At 40.3% G+C, this 18017-nt stretch overlaps 2 protein-coding genes and 1 non-coding gene across 3 annotated transcripts in view; 2 read left to right on the top strand and 1 right to left on the bottom strand.

Moving 5' to 3' along the window:
- Positions 1–78: 78 nt before the first annotated feature.
- On the bottom strand, positions 79–1828 carry cox7b (cytochrome c oxidase subunit 7B). The gene is made up of 3 exons (XM_031869038.1): positions 1723–1828; positions 614–729; positions 79–290 (listed from the first exon to the last, which is right to left on the bottom strand). The coding sequence occupies exons 1-3, from the start codon at positions 1757–1759 to the stop codon at positions 207–209; spliced, it is 237 nt and encodes a 78-aa protein (XP_031724898.1). The 5' UTR covers positions 1760–1828; the 3' UTR covers positions 79–206.
- A 226-nt stretch (positions 1829–2054) lies between these two features.
- On the top strand, positions 2055–2166 carry trnal-caa (transfer RNA leucine (anticodon CAA)). The gene is made up of 2 exons: positions 2055–2092; positions 2121–2166. It is a non-coding gene; the product is annotated as a tRNA-Leu (tRNA).
- Positions 2167–3934: 1768 nt separating this feature from the next.
- Positions 3935–18017, top strand: part of grk6 (G protein-coupled receptor kinase 6) — a 37104-nt gene continuing 23021 nt past the window's right edge. The window contains exons 1-2 of the mRNA XM_031868949.1: positions 3935–4260; positions 11812–11907. Of these exons, the coding sequence (XP_031724809.1) occupies positions 4209–4260; positions 11812–11907 (148 nt within the window). The 5' untranslated portion in view covers positions 3935–4208. The remainder of the gene's footprint in view (positions 4261–11811; positions 11908–18017) is intronic.

The raw sequence follows: 18017 nt of genomic DNA, 5'->3' as shown, positions 1-18017 counted from the left end.
TAGGGTTACAGCTGTGATAGATACGTTAGCTACTGTGTGCAGATAATTCACGAAGCTAAAAAAAGAAAAGACACCATGTTGAGTAGAATCACTCTTAATTTATTTGGACAAAGGAACTTGTTGGAATAAACACAGGCATTCATTGTTATTCATCTGTACAACCAGAAGGTTTATAAGGTGGGACGCAGGTCTGTCATGGCGGATCTTCACTCCTCGGGCTCTCTCCATGGTTTGGGCATGACCTTCCCAACAGGTGACAAATTCCAGGTGATGCCAGTCTGAGTCAGCACCTGCCCAAAGACAGAAAACTAGTTATTCAAGGGCAATGGAACACTTTTTTGGACTCTTTCAGACCTTGTTATTGCAAAGAAATTCAACTCCAAATCCAAGTTCACACCCAAGTTAAGCCACAGACTAAGAAACAGTATCTGTATCAAAGTCTACAGCTGAAATGTATATTTGTCGGTGAAGTGTGTAGCATTAATTTGCCCTGACTTGGGACATGTTTAACCTGCACTTGTGATGCTTTATCCACGACTTTATGAGCAAGCTGCATTTTCAGCTCATGCATATGAATGAATGTAACGTGGCCCAACAGGACAGCACAACTTACGTATGCCCACACGGCCGTGCAGAAGACCATTCCACCGACCATCACGCCGTTGCCGTACTTGACGTGAAAGTCCGGTGGAGCGGTGGATCCGTGCCTCACCTGCCTTGCGGCCTGACCTGGAAGGCAACAAAACACAGTGTGGCGTTTATACTGCTAACTTTCACATTTTGCAGAGAGTAATTAACTAAGGCTTCAATGAATATATATATATATATATATATATATATATATATAATTGAATATAAATACACATGTAAAACAGACACAATTCAGGGAGGTATGACAGAAACGAATAAGAGTCATCTGCATGTCTTTCAGTCCACAGCTCCTCCTGCACATCACATCAATCAAGGGCAACAATATGATTTTACTTTGTAAAATACAGTTTTCAATACACCACAAATGTTTTTTTTTAAATCGATAAGATGCTGTCATTATCACTACTAAAGAGACAAGATAAGATAAAGATACACTTATGATAAGATACTGTAAATTGATGTATCATTATCATGTTTATACTTTATACTGTAACACGTGTTTATTTTAAATTTTGCTTTGTTTTGAATGTATTTCGGTTCATGCACAAATGGAAAAGTAAATAGTTAGCCAAAAGATGAGGCTGTACTTATTTGCCCTTCCTAAAATCAGACTAATTCATGGACCTCATAATATGACGTCATATAATGACGTTACTAAAGCACATGCATATTTCCATAACTAACGTTAACGTTCCTCAATAAGAAAAGAAACATTACAAGTAGGATATCTTGTTATTATGCTAACTTATGGCCTTTATAACAAAGGCTACTTCGTGTAACGTTAGTAGTTTAACTCAAACTACTCAATACTCAATATTAATATGCATAGTGTTTTAATCTCGGGTGATAATTCAGGGTAGTCATTTAGAGAAGAAATACATGTTTTTAACGAAGACATATTAGGACTTTAGCGAGAGTTGCTAACGTTAGCTTGGCTAGCAACGTTAGCACGCTGACCTCGGTCGACCACCAAAGACAGGCCGGGCGAACTGTTAGTGACCTGATATTAAACAGCCAACTGTCATGAATGAATACAGACGACATATATTCATAATAAACTAGTTTCTTTACCGGTGATGTTGACGGCAGTTTTGGCAAACCGGTACATGTTGTCTATCCTGGTGCTTTCAAATACCCTTGAAGAACGGAAGTGTGATTTGTGATATGGCCGCCGCACGTAGACACAACCGGAAATGACGACAGTCAGTGTGAGCATCCGTCGACCTAGCTACATTTTAGTGTGGAAACGGAAGTAAAATACATATATTTTTTAGATATTAGTCAGACAGAACAAACGAAATGATACATGAAGTAATTTGTAGTTTTTATATGTCACAGATACAATGGTCCTGAGTGGATTTAGGTATTAAATATATACCTAGTTGACAGACAAGATGTACCATGTCAGGATGGCCGAGTGGTCTAAGGCGCCAGACTCAAGGACTGAAATCCTTCCGCAGAATTGGGACTTCTGGTCTCCGAATGGAGGCGTGGGTTCGAATCCCACTTCTGACACTCCCTTTTTTAAATACAAAAATATAACGATAACACCTATAAGCTAATGTAAAGCAAATGCCAATATGTGCATAGTAAGGCTTAACTCTTAACTTTTGCGATTCATTTTTATGGTACTTCTTATCGCTATTATCATGTTTTTGGGCACAAGCGCGATTTTGGAAGGCACTGTTTCTCCCTTTACATACAAGAAAGGAGATACCGTTTTCCCCTTTGAGTGACAGACGTCCCAGCATCTAAGCTGCAGCAGCATAAAACATATTGTAGCTGGAAGCTGCAGTTGGTGTTAATTCTCCGGGACATTAATGCTGCAGCTGAGACAGTCCCTGTGTTTTCATCAGCTCTCCACTAGGAGGAGGCAGAGGTCCCATGAAATAGTGTTACAAGAGAAACCAATAAGGTCAGTGTCAGAGCACCAAGTCCTAGAAAGATCCTTTTCTACTTTTTATCTGTTTATCTAGCCGTGTTTCAGTGTGTTAATGAACCAAAGGAGCTAAACTAACCTGTTGGTGCTGAAGCGGTTGATGCAGAAGTTTGCACAAGAGTCATATTAAGGTAAGGTGGGAATCAAACCGCCACATTTTGGAAGGGCCTCAGGTCATGAAAATGTTCCTGATGTAGCTCAGACAGATCTGATAATTCTCTATCTTTATACACAATCAAGATCCATGTTTATCATGGTCCATGTATGCATGTACATTTAGTAAGTTTAGTAACTTTACTCATAACATTATATACCCTTTGTTAAGACTGTTCAGGTCAGGATGTCATGTTGCTGTTTACTGATCTCATTCCCTCTAGATAATAACATGCTGCTGTTGTTGTCTTCTTGAGTAGGAGACCTTATAGCCTCTGAACTGTTCAGGTCACGCTGTCCTCCTCTTCATCAACAAGCAGCCGAAGATATACGTGGAAGTTTGGTCCAGAGAGTGGGTTTTAAAAAGCCAGATCCAAGAGAGGCTATCACCGAGTTACAAACTTAATCACCCATCTACCTGATATGAGCTGCTGTCGTCATTCCGCACAACAAAAACAGCGAGTATTTCTTAATGCACCTTTAATGCACCGCTGAGCTTTCATTGATCAGTGAAATCCACTTTATTGCAGACTGATATGAGCCACAAAGAGCAGCAGCTCTGGAGCCAGCGATGTATTGATTTCTGGATTTGTAACAGTGCATCACTTTTGATTGATACATCCCCAGCTGCATGTCGTAGTGTACAATGATCCTGCATTGTGTGACACAATGAGCATTAGATCAGATCCTGATGAGTTTGTTTGGCCATCAGTGGTTGAGTGTGTGCGTGAATGTGGTAAATGTTGGTATGTCGTGTAAAGCACTTTGAGTGGTCGGGAAATTATAGCTGCATCAATACAAGTTCATTTACTATTTACCATAACTGTGGAACCTTCTTCAAAGTAAGATCAGATAGAACACTATTTTAAATGATTATGATTGAGAGTGATTCAGTGTCTCTGAAACTCAAATCATATTAATAGTAGCATACTGGGATTCTGTCAAATTCCTTGTATGCATACATGGCCAATAAAGCGGATTCTGATTAAGATGACAGAAATCCTTTAGCAAAACACAATGAATCAGAGTGAGAGGTCTGTCTGTTATCTTTTTATTTTATTTTTTATTATTAAACAGCAATTTTATAACAGAGGGAGAAGTCTGTTTTTCTTCCTCTTCTCTGACAACAGCTTCGGGGCGTGGACACGGAGGGAGGAGGAGAAAGAGGTGAGGAGGGAGGAGGAGAAAGAGGTGAGGAGGGAGGAGGAGAAAGAGGTGAGGAGGGTTCTTACCGTACAGAGCTGTGCCAAAGCACTACCGGAGGGTTTGATTTGTACCTCCTTGGGAGGAGGTGGTGGACGGTGTGTTTAAAGGAGAATAAACTGAGATTGAAGCCGGAGTGGGAGGGTGGGGAGATGGGGGAACAGGAGCTCCGTCTGCTGCCGCTGCTGCTGCTGCTGTAACCCCAGAAGACAGCATCAACGTGGGCGGATTCAAAAGGTCCGGACCCTAAGCGAGCATCAACATGGAGCTGGAGAATATCGTGGCCAACACGGTGCTACTGAAAGCACGGGAAGGTAAGGATGGAGATGGGAGTTTGACACCTTACCGGTCCAGACATGGGTTTTATAAACTGTTATTGCACTTCCTCTAAGCCGGCGATCCTGTATTTTGATGATGCAGTTCAACACGAACAGGATATTACGCGCAGTTCTCTCGAGTGGATACAACGACGCACCGAACTCCATATTAAATGCAGCAATTTAAAGTTTTCTGGCGCATCCGTGAACGTAGAATACGAGCTTTGTCCTATGTGAAGACTGTGGCTAACTCTTCAGCAAACAATATCCATTTCGGGATGGAAATGGTTTAGTTAAATTACTTCATTGCGATACCATCTCTTCCTTTATGGGTGACGTCGCGCGTCATAAACTGCCAATAGCACTGTTGTAATACGCCAACCACCTTCTCCGCTTGGTTAAAGTAGACAGCAACAGGTAGTTTAATATTGATTTTAATTCGGCATACAGTAATAAACAGTGTCTCATTTCAGAGTGGCTCCTGGGGACTTGTAAAACGCCTTGTTAAATCGCCTGTTTCTTGAATAGAGTTTGGCGTGGCTCTCATTGAGGTCCGGGAGGGGTCGAAACTGTGAAAACGAGACTGCAGCGACACATCGGGTTTCCCTTGCTGATGTTGCAGCATCGTCCTGTCGTTTGCGAAACAGGATGTTGAGGCGCAAGCAGATGTGCTGCGCAGGGGTTTGTACTTTGGGCACATTATTGCATTTGATGATTTTTAGTGTTTTAGCTCTCTGGTTGAAATGACATTTATTTGATGGGCAGTCTGGATTAAGGCATTTTTGTTTGGAAACCTGTAGGTTGTAAGTCACTGCAGGTTTGTGGGTCAGTTACATGTCTGAAATGCACATGTACAATAACAAATATTACATCATTCAAACCCTGATACAGTTTGTTGTACGGCTCCTGTTCATGATAACCATCTTGAGACAGTATACACTTCAAACAGACATCTTCTTGCGAACAATGGACCCATCATCAGAGTTCCTTGTTCATGTTATTCCAAAGGTTGTGGCGACTTGTTGCCAACATAATCCTCACGCCGTCTGCAGAGGGACATGAGAAGATTGAGTGTCGTGATCCGTCACTGCGAGCTTATCTGCTCAATTTCAGTTTATCTTTTGTGCCTGTAGAGGATGGGTGCCTGTGTTGGCACCCATCTGCCCAGCTGAAGTGCCCCCGAGCAAAGCACCACCTCTTTCTTCTCAGGAGCCGAGACGTTATTTTATCACCGGGGAACAAAAAGTTTTATATGATCATATTTGTTTTGCCTTATAGGCAAATTTGCAGACTGACTAGGCCTTGTTTAATAAAGGTATAAAAAGACACACTGGTATTATGCAAAGATATATAACTTGCACGGAAGTTAAACAACATGCCAGGGCAATGCAGAGTTATGCAGCCAGATGTGTAAACACACCCACCAGAAGTCTTCAGACGATGAGGTGATTCCATTCAATTTAAGTACTATACTGTATTTTTATACTTATGCAGTGTACTGTATTTTTAAGCACCTCACAAACTTTACAGCTTTCAAAAGTTACAAAAATAACAGATTACTGTATGTCATCAAGTTTGGCTTGTCTTTAAGATGTTTAAATTTGAAAGTCTGCTGGTGTTTGGTTTGAAAGAAGTGGGCGTTTAAGAGGTGTAATGGAAGACATTGTTACATTGCATTATTGAAATAGGATCCAGTGGTAGAAGAATCATTTTACTTCAGTAAATGTAGCAATACTACAGCGTAAAACTACTCTGTTACAAGTAAAAGTCCTGCATTCAAAGTCTTAGAGAGTACAAAAGTATTAGCATCCAACTTTCCTTAAAGTAACATAAGTCAAAGTTTTCATTATGCAGCGTAGCCCATTTATAGGATATAATTTATTGCTGGGTTATAATTAGTAAGTGATACATTAATGTGTTCATCACTTTATTGTTGGTAAAAGAGAGGCTAACTTTAATTAAGTGATGGACTGCTGGGCAGCCTAACCTGTGATAATGTAGCATCTTTATTAGTTGATTTACATTTTGTAATACAATCTAAATCTGCAAAGTAAAGTGGAAAATGGAAACACTCCAGTAAATGTAACCTTTATTTATCCAGGATCAGCCCATTGAGATTTTGAGACTCATTTACAAGGGGGTCCTGGCCAAGATGGCAGCGTAAAGGTTTCACACAAAAACACAAATAACAGACAACACAGCAAAAAGTTAGGTACAACATAAAAACATAGAAACATTTACATAAAAGAACAAATTGCATCAATCAATTGTCATTCAGTGTCAGGACAAATACATTCAGTGCTCAAATGATCCTGTTTTTTGAACCTTGAAATTGACTTGATGGAGAATTCATTAAATTGGAGCACCCCTGTATAGTTATATATGTATTACGGTTTTCGGAAAGACTTGATCCTGATCTGATTCTAGTAGAAGTTTTAGTCTGTGTTTTACTCTAAAGTTCTTGTCTGTTTGCTGGTGTTTATATTCAACATAATATCTCAACTCCTGTTTTGACCGTTCTTTTTTAATTTGTCTCCTGCGAGTCCGACAACCGAATGGAAATGCAATACTAAATCGCTGGAGCACTCCTTCAACTACAATTTGCTTGTACTTCACATTACTGCTGGACATTTTCCAAACAAAGCTAATTTCAGTGATGCTTGGAAATGTGCCATCTTCTGAATATACTTCATCACAAGACAAAGACCTCTCTGTCTCTTCTTTGACGGATTTCTCTCTCTGAAATTGATCATTTTAAGGTGCAAATCGTTAAAAAAGAAACACTTACGTTTTGGATCTAAGGGCCTGACTCCCAAAAACGTAGCTACATATACCTCTCACAGTTATTTGTGGAAAGAAGAAAAGGAAGTCTGCAAAAAGAAAAAATGGGCCTATACAATTGGAACAAAGGCGTTTTTTGGATGTTGTTAAAGTTTTAGGGTGGAGTTTTCCTTTAAAGCGTGCAACATTAGGCAACTTCCCATTCATGGCAGGAAGAGAGGAAACAGAACAGCACTCAGTGTGACACCAGTGTTGCTCACTAATGTGAAGGAAAGCACAGCGACTGAAGAGGCAACAGGTGCCATTTGTAGAATCCATCTTTCTATTCTGTACAGGAGTCTTTATTTCAGACTTACTACACGTCATTTGAAGTGCTATTAGTGTATTATGTACACCACCATTTACAACACATTTCTACTTATTTTCTTTCTTCATTTGGGAACCTCTGAAATCAGGCACATCATATGACCCCCACCTCTGAAACCAAACAGACACCCTTGAATGTTTTGTAGAAAAACACCAGCGTTAAGTTCACACAGTAAGTCAGATACATTTAACGTCATGGCAGGCAGAAAAAAAAAGTACAATACTGCTCAGTATAGACCTATAAATACCAACCGGTAAATCTATTAGCTTGTAATTTTCTCTTGCCGTATGTCTTTTTCCTGTTTTGTTTCCATCATGTGGGACACAACGAGGCATTTTTCCTGTTTTGTTTCCATCATGTGGGACACAACGAGGCAGCTGTCAAATGAACGTCGATCTTTTCTTCTTGACTAATTCTGTTTGTCGGAGCAAATGTATAACTGCTGACTTTGTTGTGATCGATGCAGATTACAGTGATTCTTGTTTCTAATCGGGTGTATGACTGTCTCCTAAACTGTTCTGTAAGTTCATTTATTTTTTGGGTGGAAAGTTTACAAGACCTCAGGACAAGCAGTGGCGTAAACTTGCTGATTAAAGACAAAAAAAATAATAAAGCAAGAAATCCTGCACCTTATTTATAGGGCTGGGTATCGTTTGAGGTTTGTTTGATACTACTGCTGATACAACATCCGACTCAGTGAGTGTATCACATTGAATGAGACTCTGCTATGAATGAATCCTTTCATTTGTTAGAGGAAGACACGCAGCTGTACGACGAACTGGCCGAAATACAAACTAAAGTGACAAAACTATCATTTCAATCAGGAATCTGACCAAGTAAACAAGATTATAAATGTGACCCGACACTCGGTACCAAAAACAACTGATGTTTGATACCTTGCTTTAACTGTAGCAAACTTCTGTCACTCTATAATTTTCATACTGGAAAGCTGAATTGTATTCTTGGACTTCTCTGTTGGTTTCATTGGAAGACATCACCATTGTCATCTTCTCTAGTCTTGACATTTTAAATTGTAATTGTTCATGACCTAACAGTTAATTGTTAAGAACGTCAATGGATCCATACGTAGTTAACATCATAAGTTGCTGCCTTTGTTTCACTCTTTAACGATCGACAATCAGCTGATGTTGTCACGGGGCATGGTGAGGACTCAAACGCAGACAGTCAGGTGTAGTGAAAAAAGGTTTTAATGATAACCAAAAACAAACAGGGAATCCAGGGACAAGACAAAAGACGAGGGGGAAAATCCGGCAGGAAAAGGCAGAACAGGCAGACTGGAAAACCGGGAACAGGACGAGCAAAACTGGCAGGTAGAACAAACAATGATCGGAAAACAAACAATGATCTGGCAGTGGGTGTGTGTGCAGCAGGGGTTTAAATAGTGAAGGAGGCAGAGTGAGCAGGTGAGAGTAATGAGCTGAGTGTGACTGGCAGGTGCACTGAATGAACTGATTAGGTGAGTGAGGAGCTACAGAAAGAAACAAAGACACAGAACACACAGGGCAAAGCCTGATCGTGACCGATGTGTCTTCTTATGCTTCAGGAAAGACAAATACTATTCATAGAACATTTAATTTTCTCCTTACTGAGGACGGAGAAGGGGGACATGTGATGGATCTCAAAGACTGGGTTCAAACAGCAGATGGGACATTTACATGGTGCAGGCTTTACACCACTTATCCAGCGGGACCATATTTAAAGCTATCTTCAATGCTAAGTGATTAAAGCCTGCCTCAGAAGTCGCCAGATGTAAATAGATTAAACCAAAAGTCAAGTTCTACTGTATATAGTCCCATTAGAGTTGAGAGAAGGCGGACATCTCTATGGCCGATATCTCCAAAACTAGACAACTCACACCAAAACAATCTAGATTGATAAAGAGCACTAGAGGTAAGAGGAAAATATGTTTTATTGATGTTGGGGGGGAACTGTCCCTTTAAGGTCTGCCCAACAACTTTCTAGATATGTTTCCATCTTTTTTTTTTTAAAAACTGTTCTTGAAAGTCGCCAAATCCATAGAGAAAGTTGTCAACACTTTGGTGTCACCACTTCCCTTGTGAATCAAAAATCTATCAAAATGTGCTTTTGATTTCGTAACTCATGAACGTGCACTCAGAGCACAGGTTGAAGGCCAAAGCGCGGACTGCTACGTCCTGCAAAACTGCAAAAAAAATGAATCGTATAAGTCAATTTTTAATCAAAAGTCCAAAACATTTGATTTCCTCCTCTATGACTCAAAGCTAATCGTGCCCATTCCAGTCTAATTATGTATGTTCATCATTTTGTGGAGAATCTGTGTTTCGGTGCCTTCCTGTCTCACTGGCTGTTTGTCTTGATTTACATTTTCCACTAATGCACACAACGGACATCATTATCAATCAGCTCGGTGCCAATTCGGTGGCTGATGTTATCATCTGTTTCCCCGGTGTACAAACACAACAATCTCGTTTGCATTGGAGCTATGACACTTCATTATTTTAGTAGCCGCTGCCTCGCAGTATTTGAATAGCAAATCCTGAAGCGTGGTTTTGAGTTTCTCTTCGTCGGAACAAACAGGGAGGCTGCTGCTGTATTCACAGCGTCCCTCTGTTGTCAGGATATACCATGACTATGTGTTTGAGCCCAAAAATGTCATCGCATAGCTAAACTTTAATTGTTAAAAACTGATGTCGCCCTTGGACGAGGTCTGAAGGACCCCCAGCAAGAGGTTGACGGAGAGCGAGGGCTTTTTATAACCCCACTTTTGTCTTCATTTTTTAATAAAAAATGAATTAAAAATATCTGACCTTTTTGTGTCCCTTGCTTCTACTAAAACCGAATAACGCACGCTAGACAGACAGTGACATGTAGCAGGATGAATGCAACTATTGTCATTATCAATTACTCTGTCAATTATGATTTTCATTAATGGATCTATTGCTTAGTCTATAAAATGCCAGAATATGGTGAAAGATGTCACACAAGTTAAAGGCAGTGTTTTCAAATGTCTTGTTTTGTCAGACAAACCAAAAGATGTTCAGTTCACAATGAAGTCAAAAAAGAGAAAAAGCATCCAATCCTCAAATTAGAGAAACTCAAACCAGAGAATGTTTTGCATTTTTGCTCAACGCCAGTGATTACTGGGTTGTCAAAAATGTTGATTTATTCTTTTATTTTTTCTGTTTTGCGGCACATAATGCTTCAATGAGAAGAAAATCAGTTAGCAGGATCCTGAGATTTTAATCCAGAACATTGAGAACATCTCCGTGGAGCGTGTCACAGGCAGCACCGGCTTTTGAAAGCAGCCGGAGAGCAACAACGCAGAGAGGACAGGAACTTCCTCTATTTTTCTCTTTCTGCTTTGTTCTGATTGCATGAGTGATGTTCGCTCTTTTGTGTTTACTCTGCTGCAGTTTCTAAAGAAGCTGTGCGTAGCTGCGCCCATCCAAACACGCAGACATGTTCTAGCATACTTGTGTGAGGACATTTTGTTGACCCTTTCTTTGAATTTCCAAAGACGTCACCGTAAACCTCATATCAAGTCGTTACCCCAAAGCGAATGATTAACACTGTGGGGACCTGATTATCCCCAGATTGGATATAAGTCCTCACAATGTGACTGTGTGAACGGGTTGCAGTCCCCATAATGCAATCGTACGTATAGTACTTTACCAACCAGATGGCAAGATGCACTTAATAAAGGAACTAACACTAAAATGCAAGAAAGCGCCCCGGGTCACGTAGCCTTGCACACACTGGACAAGTGGTTTGTGATTATCCAGGGAGGTTATTGCAGCAAAATGGCTTCTTTTATGAAGAGCTGACAAGTGTGGATGAAGACCCCAAGGAACAGTGCCGGGCTTTGAAGCCAATTTTCATAGTGGCCAAACAGTGGAAGGACGATTTCCGGGTTTCTCACTGGATGTCTTTGGGCCCAAGAAGACTTTTTGGGCCGTAACACATAGACCTAAATTAGGAAAGACACATCGGTAATTCTGCGGATATTTGTTTTTTAAAGGTGAATTAATCTCCCAGTACAAACACTTAAATATCCCTCGTGTGCGAGACGAGAGCCGAGCAGCTGGGAGGCGGGTTAAAGGGAACACCAGCGCGCTCGCTCTATGGGGCCCATTAGGAATGCAGAAGATCCAGGTAATTTTACACCCGCTAGTTAAGCTTTTTGGGCCTCAGGTGCCACTGAGCAACTTTCATAAGAATGAACAGGACCCCAACTTCAACGCTGTATCCAGTTCTCTTTATACATCCATGGTGTGATGCTAGGAAATAAAACAAGTGGCGTATATATTGATGCAGAAGCCAACACGGGGACATTTTACACATCTTTTCACAGTGCATCCTTCGTGGATTTGAGTTTTAAACCAAACCTGTTTGTTTTACAGGAGGCGGCGGGAACAGAAAAGGAAAAAGCAAGAAATGGAAGCAGCTGCTGCAGTTTCCCCACATAAGTTTGTGCGAAGAGCTGCGACAAACCACAGGTAAGATAACGTCTGTTCACATTGTCATGAGGTAGTGCTCTTATCTTGTTTGACATGAAAGTCTCTGTGGTCTCTTGTGTATCGAGTGAGTCTGACGTGTTTGAAACAGATCAAACCTGTTGTATCCAGGGCTACTTGGTTGTTGCTCTGTCTAAACAGGCCAAGCAGAAACATCCAGACCTATATATTGTCAAGGTGAAGAGACCCTCTGAAATCCTGTGACAGTCCCTTTGGAAACGGCATGTTGGCCAGAGCGCTAAAATATTGAAACTTTTGGTGCCACTGTTTTCTGTTTGTATAAATTCAGATTTTCTGTACATTTTTGACACATGTTTTTTCAATCCTAGATAGTGACTGTGTGTCATCACTATTCGCTACATAAAAAAGAAGAGAGCAGTATCTAATTTACGAATGAAATCTGAGCTAGCGAAGATAGACTTTCCCTTCTTCTTCTTTGTATCGGGGGAAATCGCGTCAAAGCCTCCTGGCTGGGATATAAATGTATAAGTTACTACTCCTATAATTTACCTTAAAGGCTCTATGTAAAGCCCTTTGTCATAGCTCGTGTTATGCATCGGTTGTCATTATTTCACCCAGTTTAGCAGACAATGCTGCGCTTGTACTGGTGTCTCTGCATACGCAGCATGCATCTGTAATTATAAGAGCAAATCAGCACTAAAGATCATGATTTCAGCTGTGGCTCAGTGGCCCTGAGGCTCAAAACACTTCAGAAAACAAATCAAGTCCACAACACACAGTGTACTTAAATCAGATTAGATTACACATTGGATACACAGATATTCTGAAACACGATCTGATCATTCTGTAATATTTCAGTATTTATCAATGTATTACGTCGCACTGAGTTTATGTGATCGATGTTGATTTTTCATTTCCTCTCTGTAGCAGCGGGGGCCTAATTATACTTTACAAAAATAGACATCCATTCATCCACATGCTAGATATCCATTCTCTCAGCAGCAAACCTCAGGTTACTTATAAAAAAGGGGAAATGGATGGTAGACTCTGACACACTCGACTGGCTCTAGCTTCATAAGCAGCGTGCAGACATTAAAGTGGTATCGACCCTCTCATTTAACTCAAGAAAACAAATAAACGTATTTACCAAGATGTCAAGCTATCCCTTTAAACAGATTACATGTGGAAAATAAGGAAGGCCTTCCTTACAGCAGCTCGGAAAGCAACATCACCACCTGTCAAAACTTCCGTAGTTGAAAAGAAGAAAATCTTAATGACCAAATTGAACATTCACGTAAAAGCAGAATGAAGCAGAAAACCTGCTTACAGGTAGTAAAAAACATGTGCAGCCCCTTCAGGATCTAACTAAGTTTTTTTTATTATGATAATCTCTTTTGTGGGTCATTTTTAGGAATATGACATGCCAACAAAGGTCCCATGACCGGAAACAAACTGGGGACATTGCGGTTAAATGGCACAACTCAGGAATCCCCAAACCAAAAATTTTAGTTAATATATATATAAGTTTTAAAGATGCAATGTGTAAGATCTGGCCACATGCTCCAAGCAGTTAGTGGGCAGCTACTGCTGGGTTCATACAATCTAATCTTACAGTCCTCAGTAAGAGTAGTTTTCTCATTTCTGCCACTTTGGATTTAATCCAATGAACGAACGATCAAAACATACACGGACCCCCGTAAGCTGTACTTCTTGTCCCGAGGGCAGACTGGACGCTAAGTAAACCCTTCACATTAATGTTAGTTAGTTGAATGTATCTTACACATTGCACCTTTTAAATATATCCGTCAATGTATTAGTACATTTTATAGCCAGTTGGTGCTCCTGTTGCTTTCAGTTGTAGGATTTATTGGGCTTCTTTTGTCATCAACTGATCAAGACGGATGAGTGTTGTCTTTTGTAATCGTGAGGCTTCCTGTCCACTGTTGTAACTTCTGTTTTTTTTTGTCTTTTCGCTTTTTCCTTTAATTTCTATTTTGCCCTGAAGATATTGTCAGAATCCTCAGAATCATGAGAGTACACTGAGCCGATCAGATAAAAACTAAATTTCAAGCTTACATTCTTCCAAAACGTTCATAGTAAGCAGATCACTGATACGGTTCATAAAAGTCAAGCATATGAGAACTCTGAATGCGTGCAGCCTGCAGAAGAAAAAAAACAACATAATGTTGCTCAAGTGGTACTACAGAGGAAACTGTGGCCTGCGCAGAGAGAGGAAGCAGACGGGTGTTTTTGCTCATTCAACCAGCAGTATGCGTACTTTCATTTTAACAGAGTTATTGATACCAGAACAGACAGAAGAACTCAGATATACAGGCAACAAGAGGATGGGAGTGAAAGTGCAGGGACCAGACGAGAAAGACAGGAAAAAAGTTTTTTGTGATTTAAATCATTGTATTTTCTTGAATTTTGAAAATAAGATTGTAAAATCAAGGACTTTGAGGGGGCAGGGGATGATATACACAGACCACTGTTTATACCATCTACGCCTACTCTGCACTGTAAAATGAAATATGTTTTATATATGTTATCAAGCATTTAGTTTTAAGTCATTAAATACTGTAAACATGTTTTTGGGGTTGAGCAGCACAAAAGGAATTGTCCCACCCTCATGCCGTGTGCACAACTTTACACTTTATTTTTGGTGGACTGTTTCTGCACGTGTAAATGGAGCTCCAACATGGAGGAAAGCCGGGAACAGTTCATGTTCGACATGTAGCTTAGTTTTCATGATGAATGAATAGTATTTATGTTATATTGTGATAATGATACATTTAGGAGGGGATGGGCTGTAAGAAGCAAGTTATGCTACATTAAATTGAGCTGAAACAATTAGTTAATTAATCTGCAACTATTTTGATAATCAATCAATTGTTTAAGCCATTTTTTAAGCAAAACTGCCAAGAATATTTTACTTGGGGAAACGGTGATCCTAACCGTTGAATTTACATTATTGCACAAACGAAATATTGATATTGCACGAGTGAATTATCATTTTCTACTGAAGCAGTGTTGATTGTTAAGTGTGACGGCAGCAGGAAGGAAGGACCTCCGGTTTCTCCCCTTCACACCACGAGTGAAGCAGCCTCTCACAGAAGAAGCTGTTTATAAAGCCTGCATGCAACTGGATAACAAATTTCATGGAGTCATGTTTTAGTTCTGCTTTTTGTAGTCTCTTTGTCGTAGTTTCTCCATGGCAGACCTACGTCAGTGACATCCGCCATCCCATCATAATGACATAGCTTAGTGAAAGTGTAGTCGGATTCTCTAAGCACCACGGTTGTCTTTTCCTAACTCCTCACGAATTCTCCTTCACATCTTTCCTTGGCCCCATTTTTTCATAGAGGTCAAGGACAAGTGGTTAGGAATAGACGTTAGGATGATTGGGAACAGGTGAAGCTGATCAGGGTGGGGAAAGTTAAAGCACACTAGCAGGAAACACACACAAGGGCAGGAAGTGAAGTTATCTGAAACGAGAGGGAGAGGGGAATGACAAAATAAAACAGGAAACCCAAAAATGACGTGACTTGTGAAAACAAGGAAAACATAACTCAGGGAAGTTGAGGAGGTGTTACATGCACGAGTCAAAAGACCACAGAAAACAATGTCCGTTCTACTCCTATTCTATTGTACAAACTGTGATTAATATCACCACGGCCAGGAAGTGAAAAAGAAGCTTCAGAGCGAGACAGAGGACAGAAAGCATGAGAAATGTAAACTGTTTTAGGAAGCCAGTGAGGGATCATGTTCAGCAAATACTGCTGCTGGTTAAGGTGGCTGAGATGGTGCACCGCAATACATGTGATATAAGTGAGTGTCAGGATGTCTTTTTCGAGAGACAACACTATAGCAAAAATTCCCTTCTGTGTCCCGGAGCGCTGAGAACAGTACTGATGATAACCTTGTGGACAACGGTACACAACAACTCTCTTGTTGTTAACACCTCGTCCACATGCTTTAGTGTACTTCTGGTTTGTGTTGGTTTCCCAATAAAATTACATTTTGAGAAATAATCACATAAATACCAAAACAGGTCAGAGAAATCACTATTCAATATTTCTATATCTTTCAGCCCTGTGTGTGTGTGTGTGTGTGTGTGTGTGTGTGTGTGTGTGTGTGTGTGTGTGTGTGTTCTGATGAAAAGCAATCAAGGGGTTTGATCTCCCTTCGAGGTCAACTATAGAGACATGTGATGTCGGTGTGATGTGAAATATCACCGTTAGCGTCCATTGACGGTGTGGTTTTGTATGGAGGCACTGTCACTGCACACTGCCCGCTAGTATACATCCATACATGGCATCCAGGCGGTGCAGAGTAAACACACAGGCCACATTGTTGGCCACATCAATTTATGAAGAAGAAGAAGCATTGAGGCCCAGCTTATGGCAACCTGTGATAAAACATATAATGCCTTGAGGTGCAGTGTGTGGTGACAGCCAGGCGGCCGGAGATCACAAGTAGGAGCCACAAGCATGAATCTATGTACAGTAGGTGTTTGTTGGGGTTTTCCGGGTCCCATTAAGTAAGTGCACTTTTACTCTGCAGGAACTTATCTAGCAACAAAAGAAGAAAGAAATTCTTCTTCTTTCATTTTAAACCTGGCCATATTTATTTTTCATATCCTGGTGCCTAAAAGCTGATGTGGACTGTACTTAATAATGATTTTGAGGTATTTATACTTGGATGGTTTAAGATGGAATTTGAATTAGACATTCATGCTCCCCAGAGGATGTATGACATAAATCCTTCAGTTGTACAATTGTTTAGGTTATGCCCAAACATGTGCAAAGCTAATAAGATTCCCATAACCTCATCTGTACTCTGTGTTTTGTGCTAGTAAATAAATGTTAGAAAAGGGCAATTTCTGCATAATGAGTATAGCTAAAATGTTTGTGCTGGCTCATCATGCACATTGTTGAATCTGACATAAAAAAGCTATTTTTTTTACTCACATTTTGCAGCATTGCGAGAACATAAAATGATCGCAAACATGTAAACATGTGAGGGGCTTTATGAAGTTGTCTCACAGGCCGGATGTGGCCCCTGACCCTGGGACCCCTAGGTTACGGTTTATGAGGTCTGAGCTTCCAGACTGCTGCCACATGTGTTCGGCATCATTCAGGCTGTGAGAAAGGACCAGAATCATTTTGCACTCTCCTCATTCCCACTATACATCAGTCTCTCTAGGTACATATGTATAGAAGTAGTTGTATATATTGTTTTATGTTATTTCATTTTATCTTATTCTAATTTAAATATTTGTAGATATGTTGTTTGTGTGGCGCGTGAAGGGGCTACAACTTACATGAACACTGTGCTACCTTGTGTTGTAAAATGACAAATAAGTTTACCTCATAACTTTATTAGGACTTGTAATGTTATTAGCATTTAAACAAAGTTACATAGCCAACTTACAAAATAGTCTAAAAAAAGAGAGAAATCTTTTGAGGACAATAGCAAGCAAGATGAACAAACTTAATTTGATTAAACTGTTTAAATGCAGATACGTCTACTCTTCAGACAGGTGTCTATCTGTGGAGTCTTCATTCTCCGTGTCCGCCTCTGCACGTCTCGTTTCCAACATGTATTCAAATATCACTCAGTCATGCAACAGCAAAAACTGCACTATAACTCTGTGTTGTTACGTCAGCGTGTGCTGAAATTAAGTTTTATTCCGTTGTCAGTGAACGTCACTGTAAAAAGAGACCTTTACGCTTTGATTCTTGTTTAACTACTGGGAGTCTTTGGTCAAGCGGAGCAATGGCTGTTCCTGCTGATGCTAAAACACCCTGTATATTAAATGAAGTTTGGTTGAAGCAGTGCATGCTCACTTGATCAGCAGCAGACGCTTTGTTCTTCGGGGGGAAACCTTCACAACAGAGCTGCTTCTTTCCTGAAAGGTGCGATGCAAAGTAGCTTTGATTTGAATGAACTCCGTCCGACATGTGTCTCACAGACTGTGTGACACACGGAGGCAGGAAGTTCACAAAAAAACTAATGTTGTGAAAAGCTAATTAGAGGAGATGAAACACTGAGTGATTGTTAAGAAAAGGAAAGTAAAATGTGAGGATTAGAAAGTGTGAGAGTGAGAAATGGAAAAAAAGACAATGATA

Source organism: Anarrhichthys ocellatus, unplaced genomic scaffold (assembly GCF_004355925.1).
Source record: "Anarrhichthys ocellatus isolate YVR2014 unplaced genomic scaffold, GSC_Weel_1.0 scaffold45, whole genome shotgun sequence".
Taxonomy (NCBI): domain Eukaryota; kingdom Metazoa; phylum Chordata; class Actinopteri; order Perciformes; family Anarhichadidae; genus Anarrhichthys; species Anarrhichthys ocellatus.
Note: the sequence above shows the minus strand (reverse complement) of the source record. Positions and strands in the feature narration are given on the sequence as shown.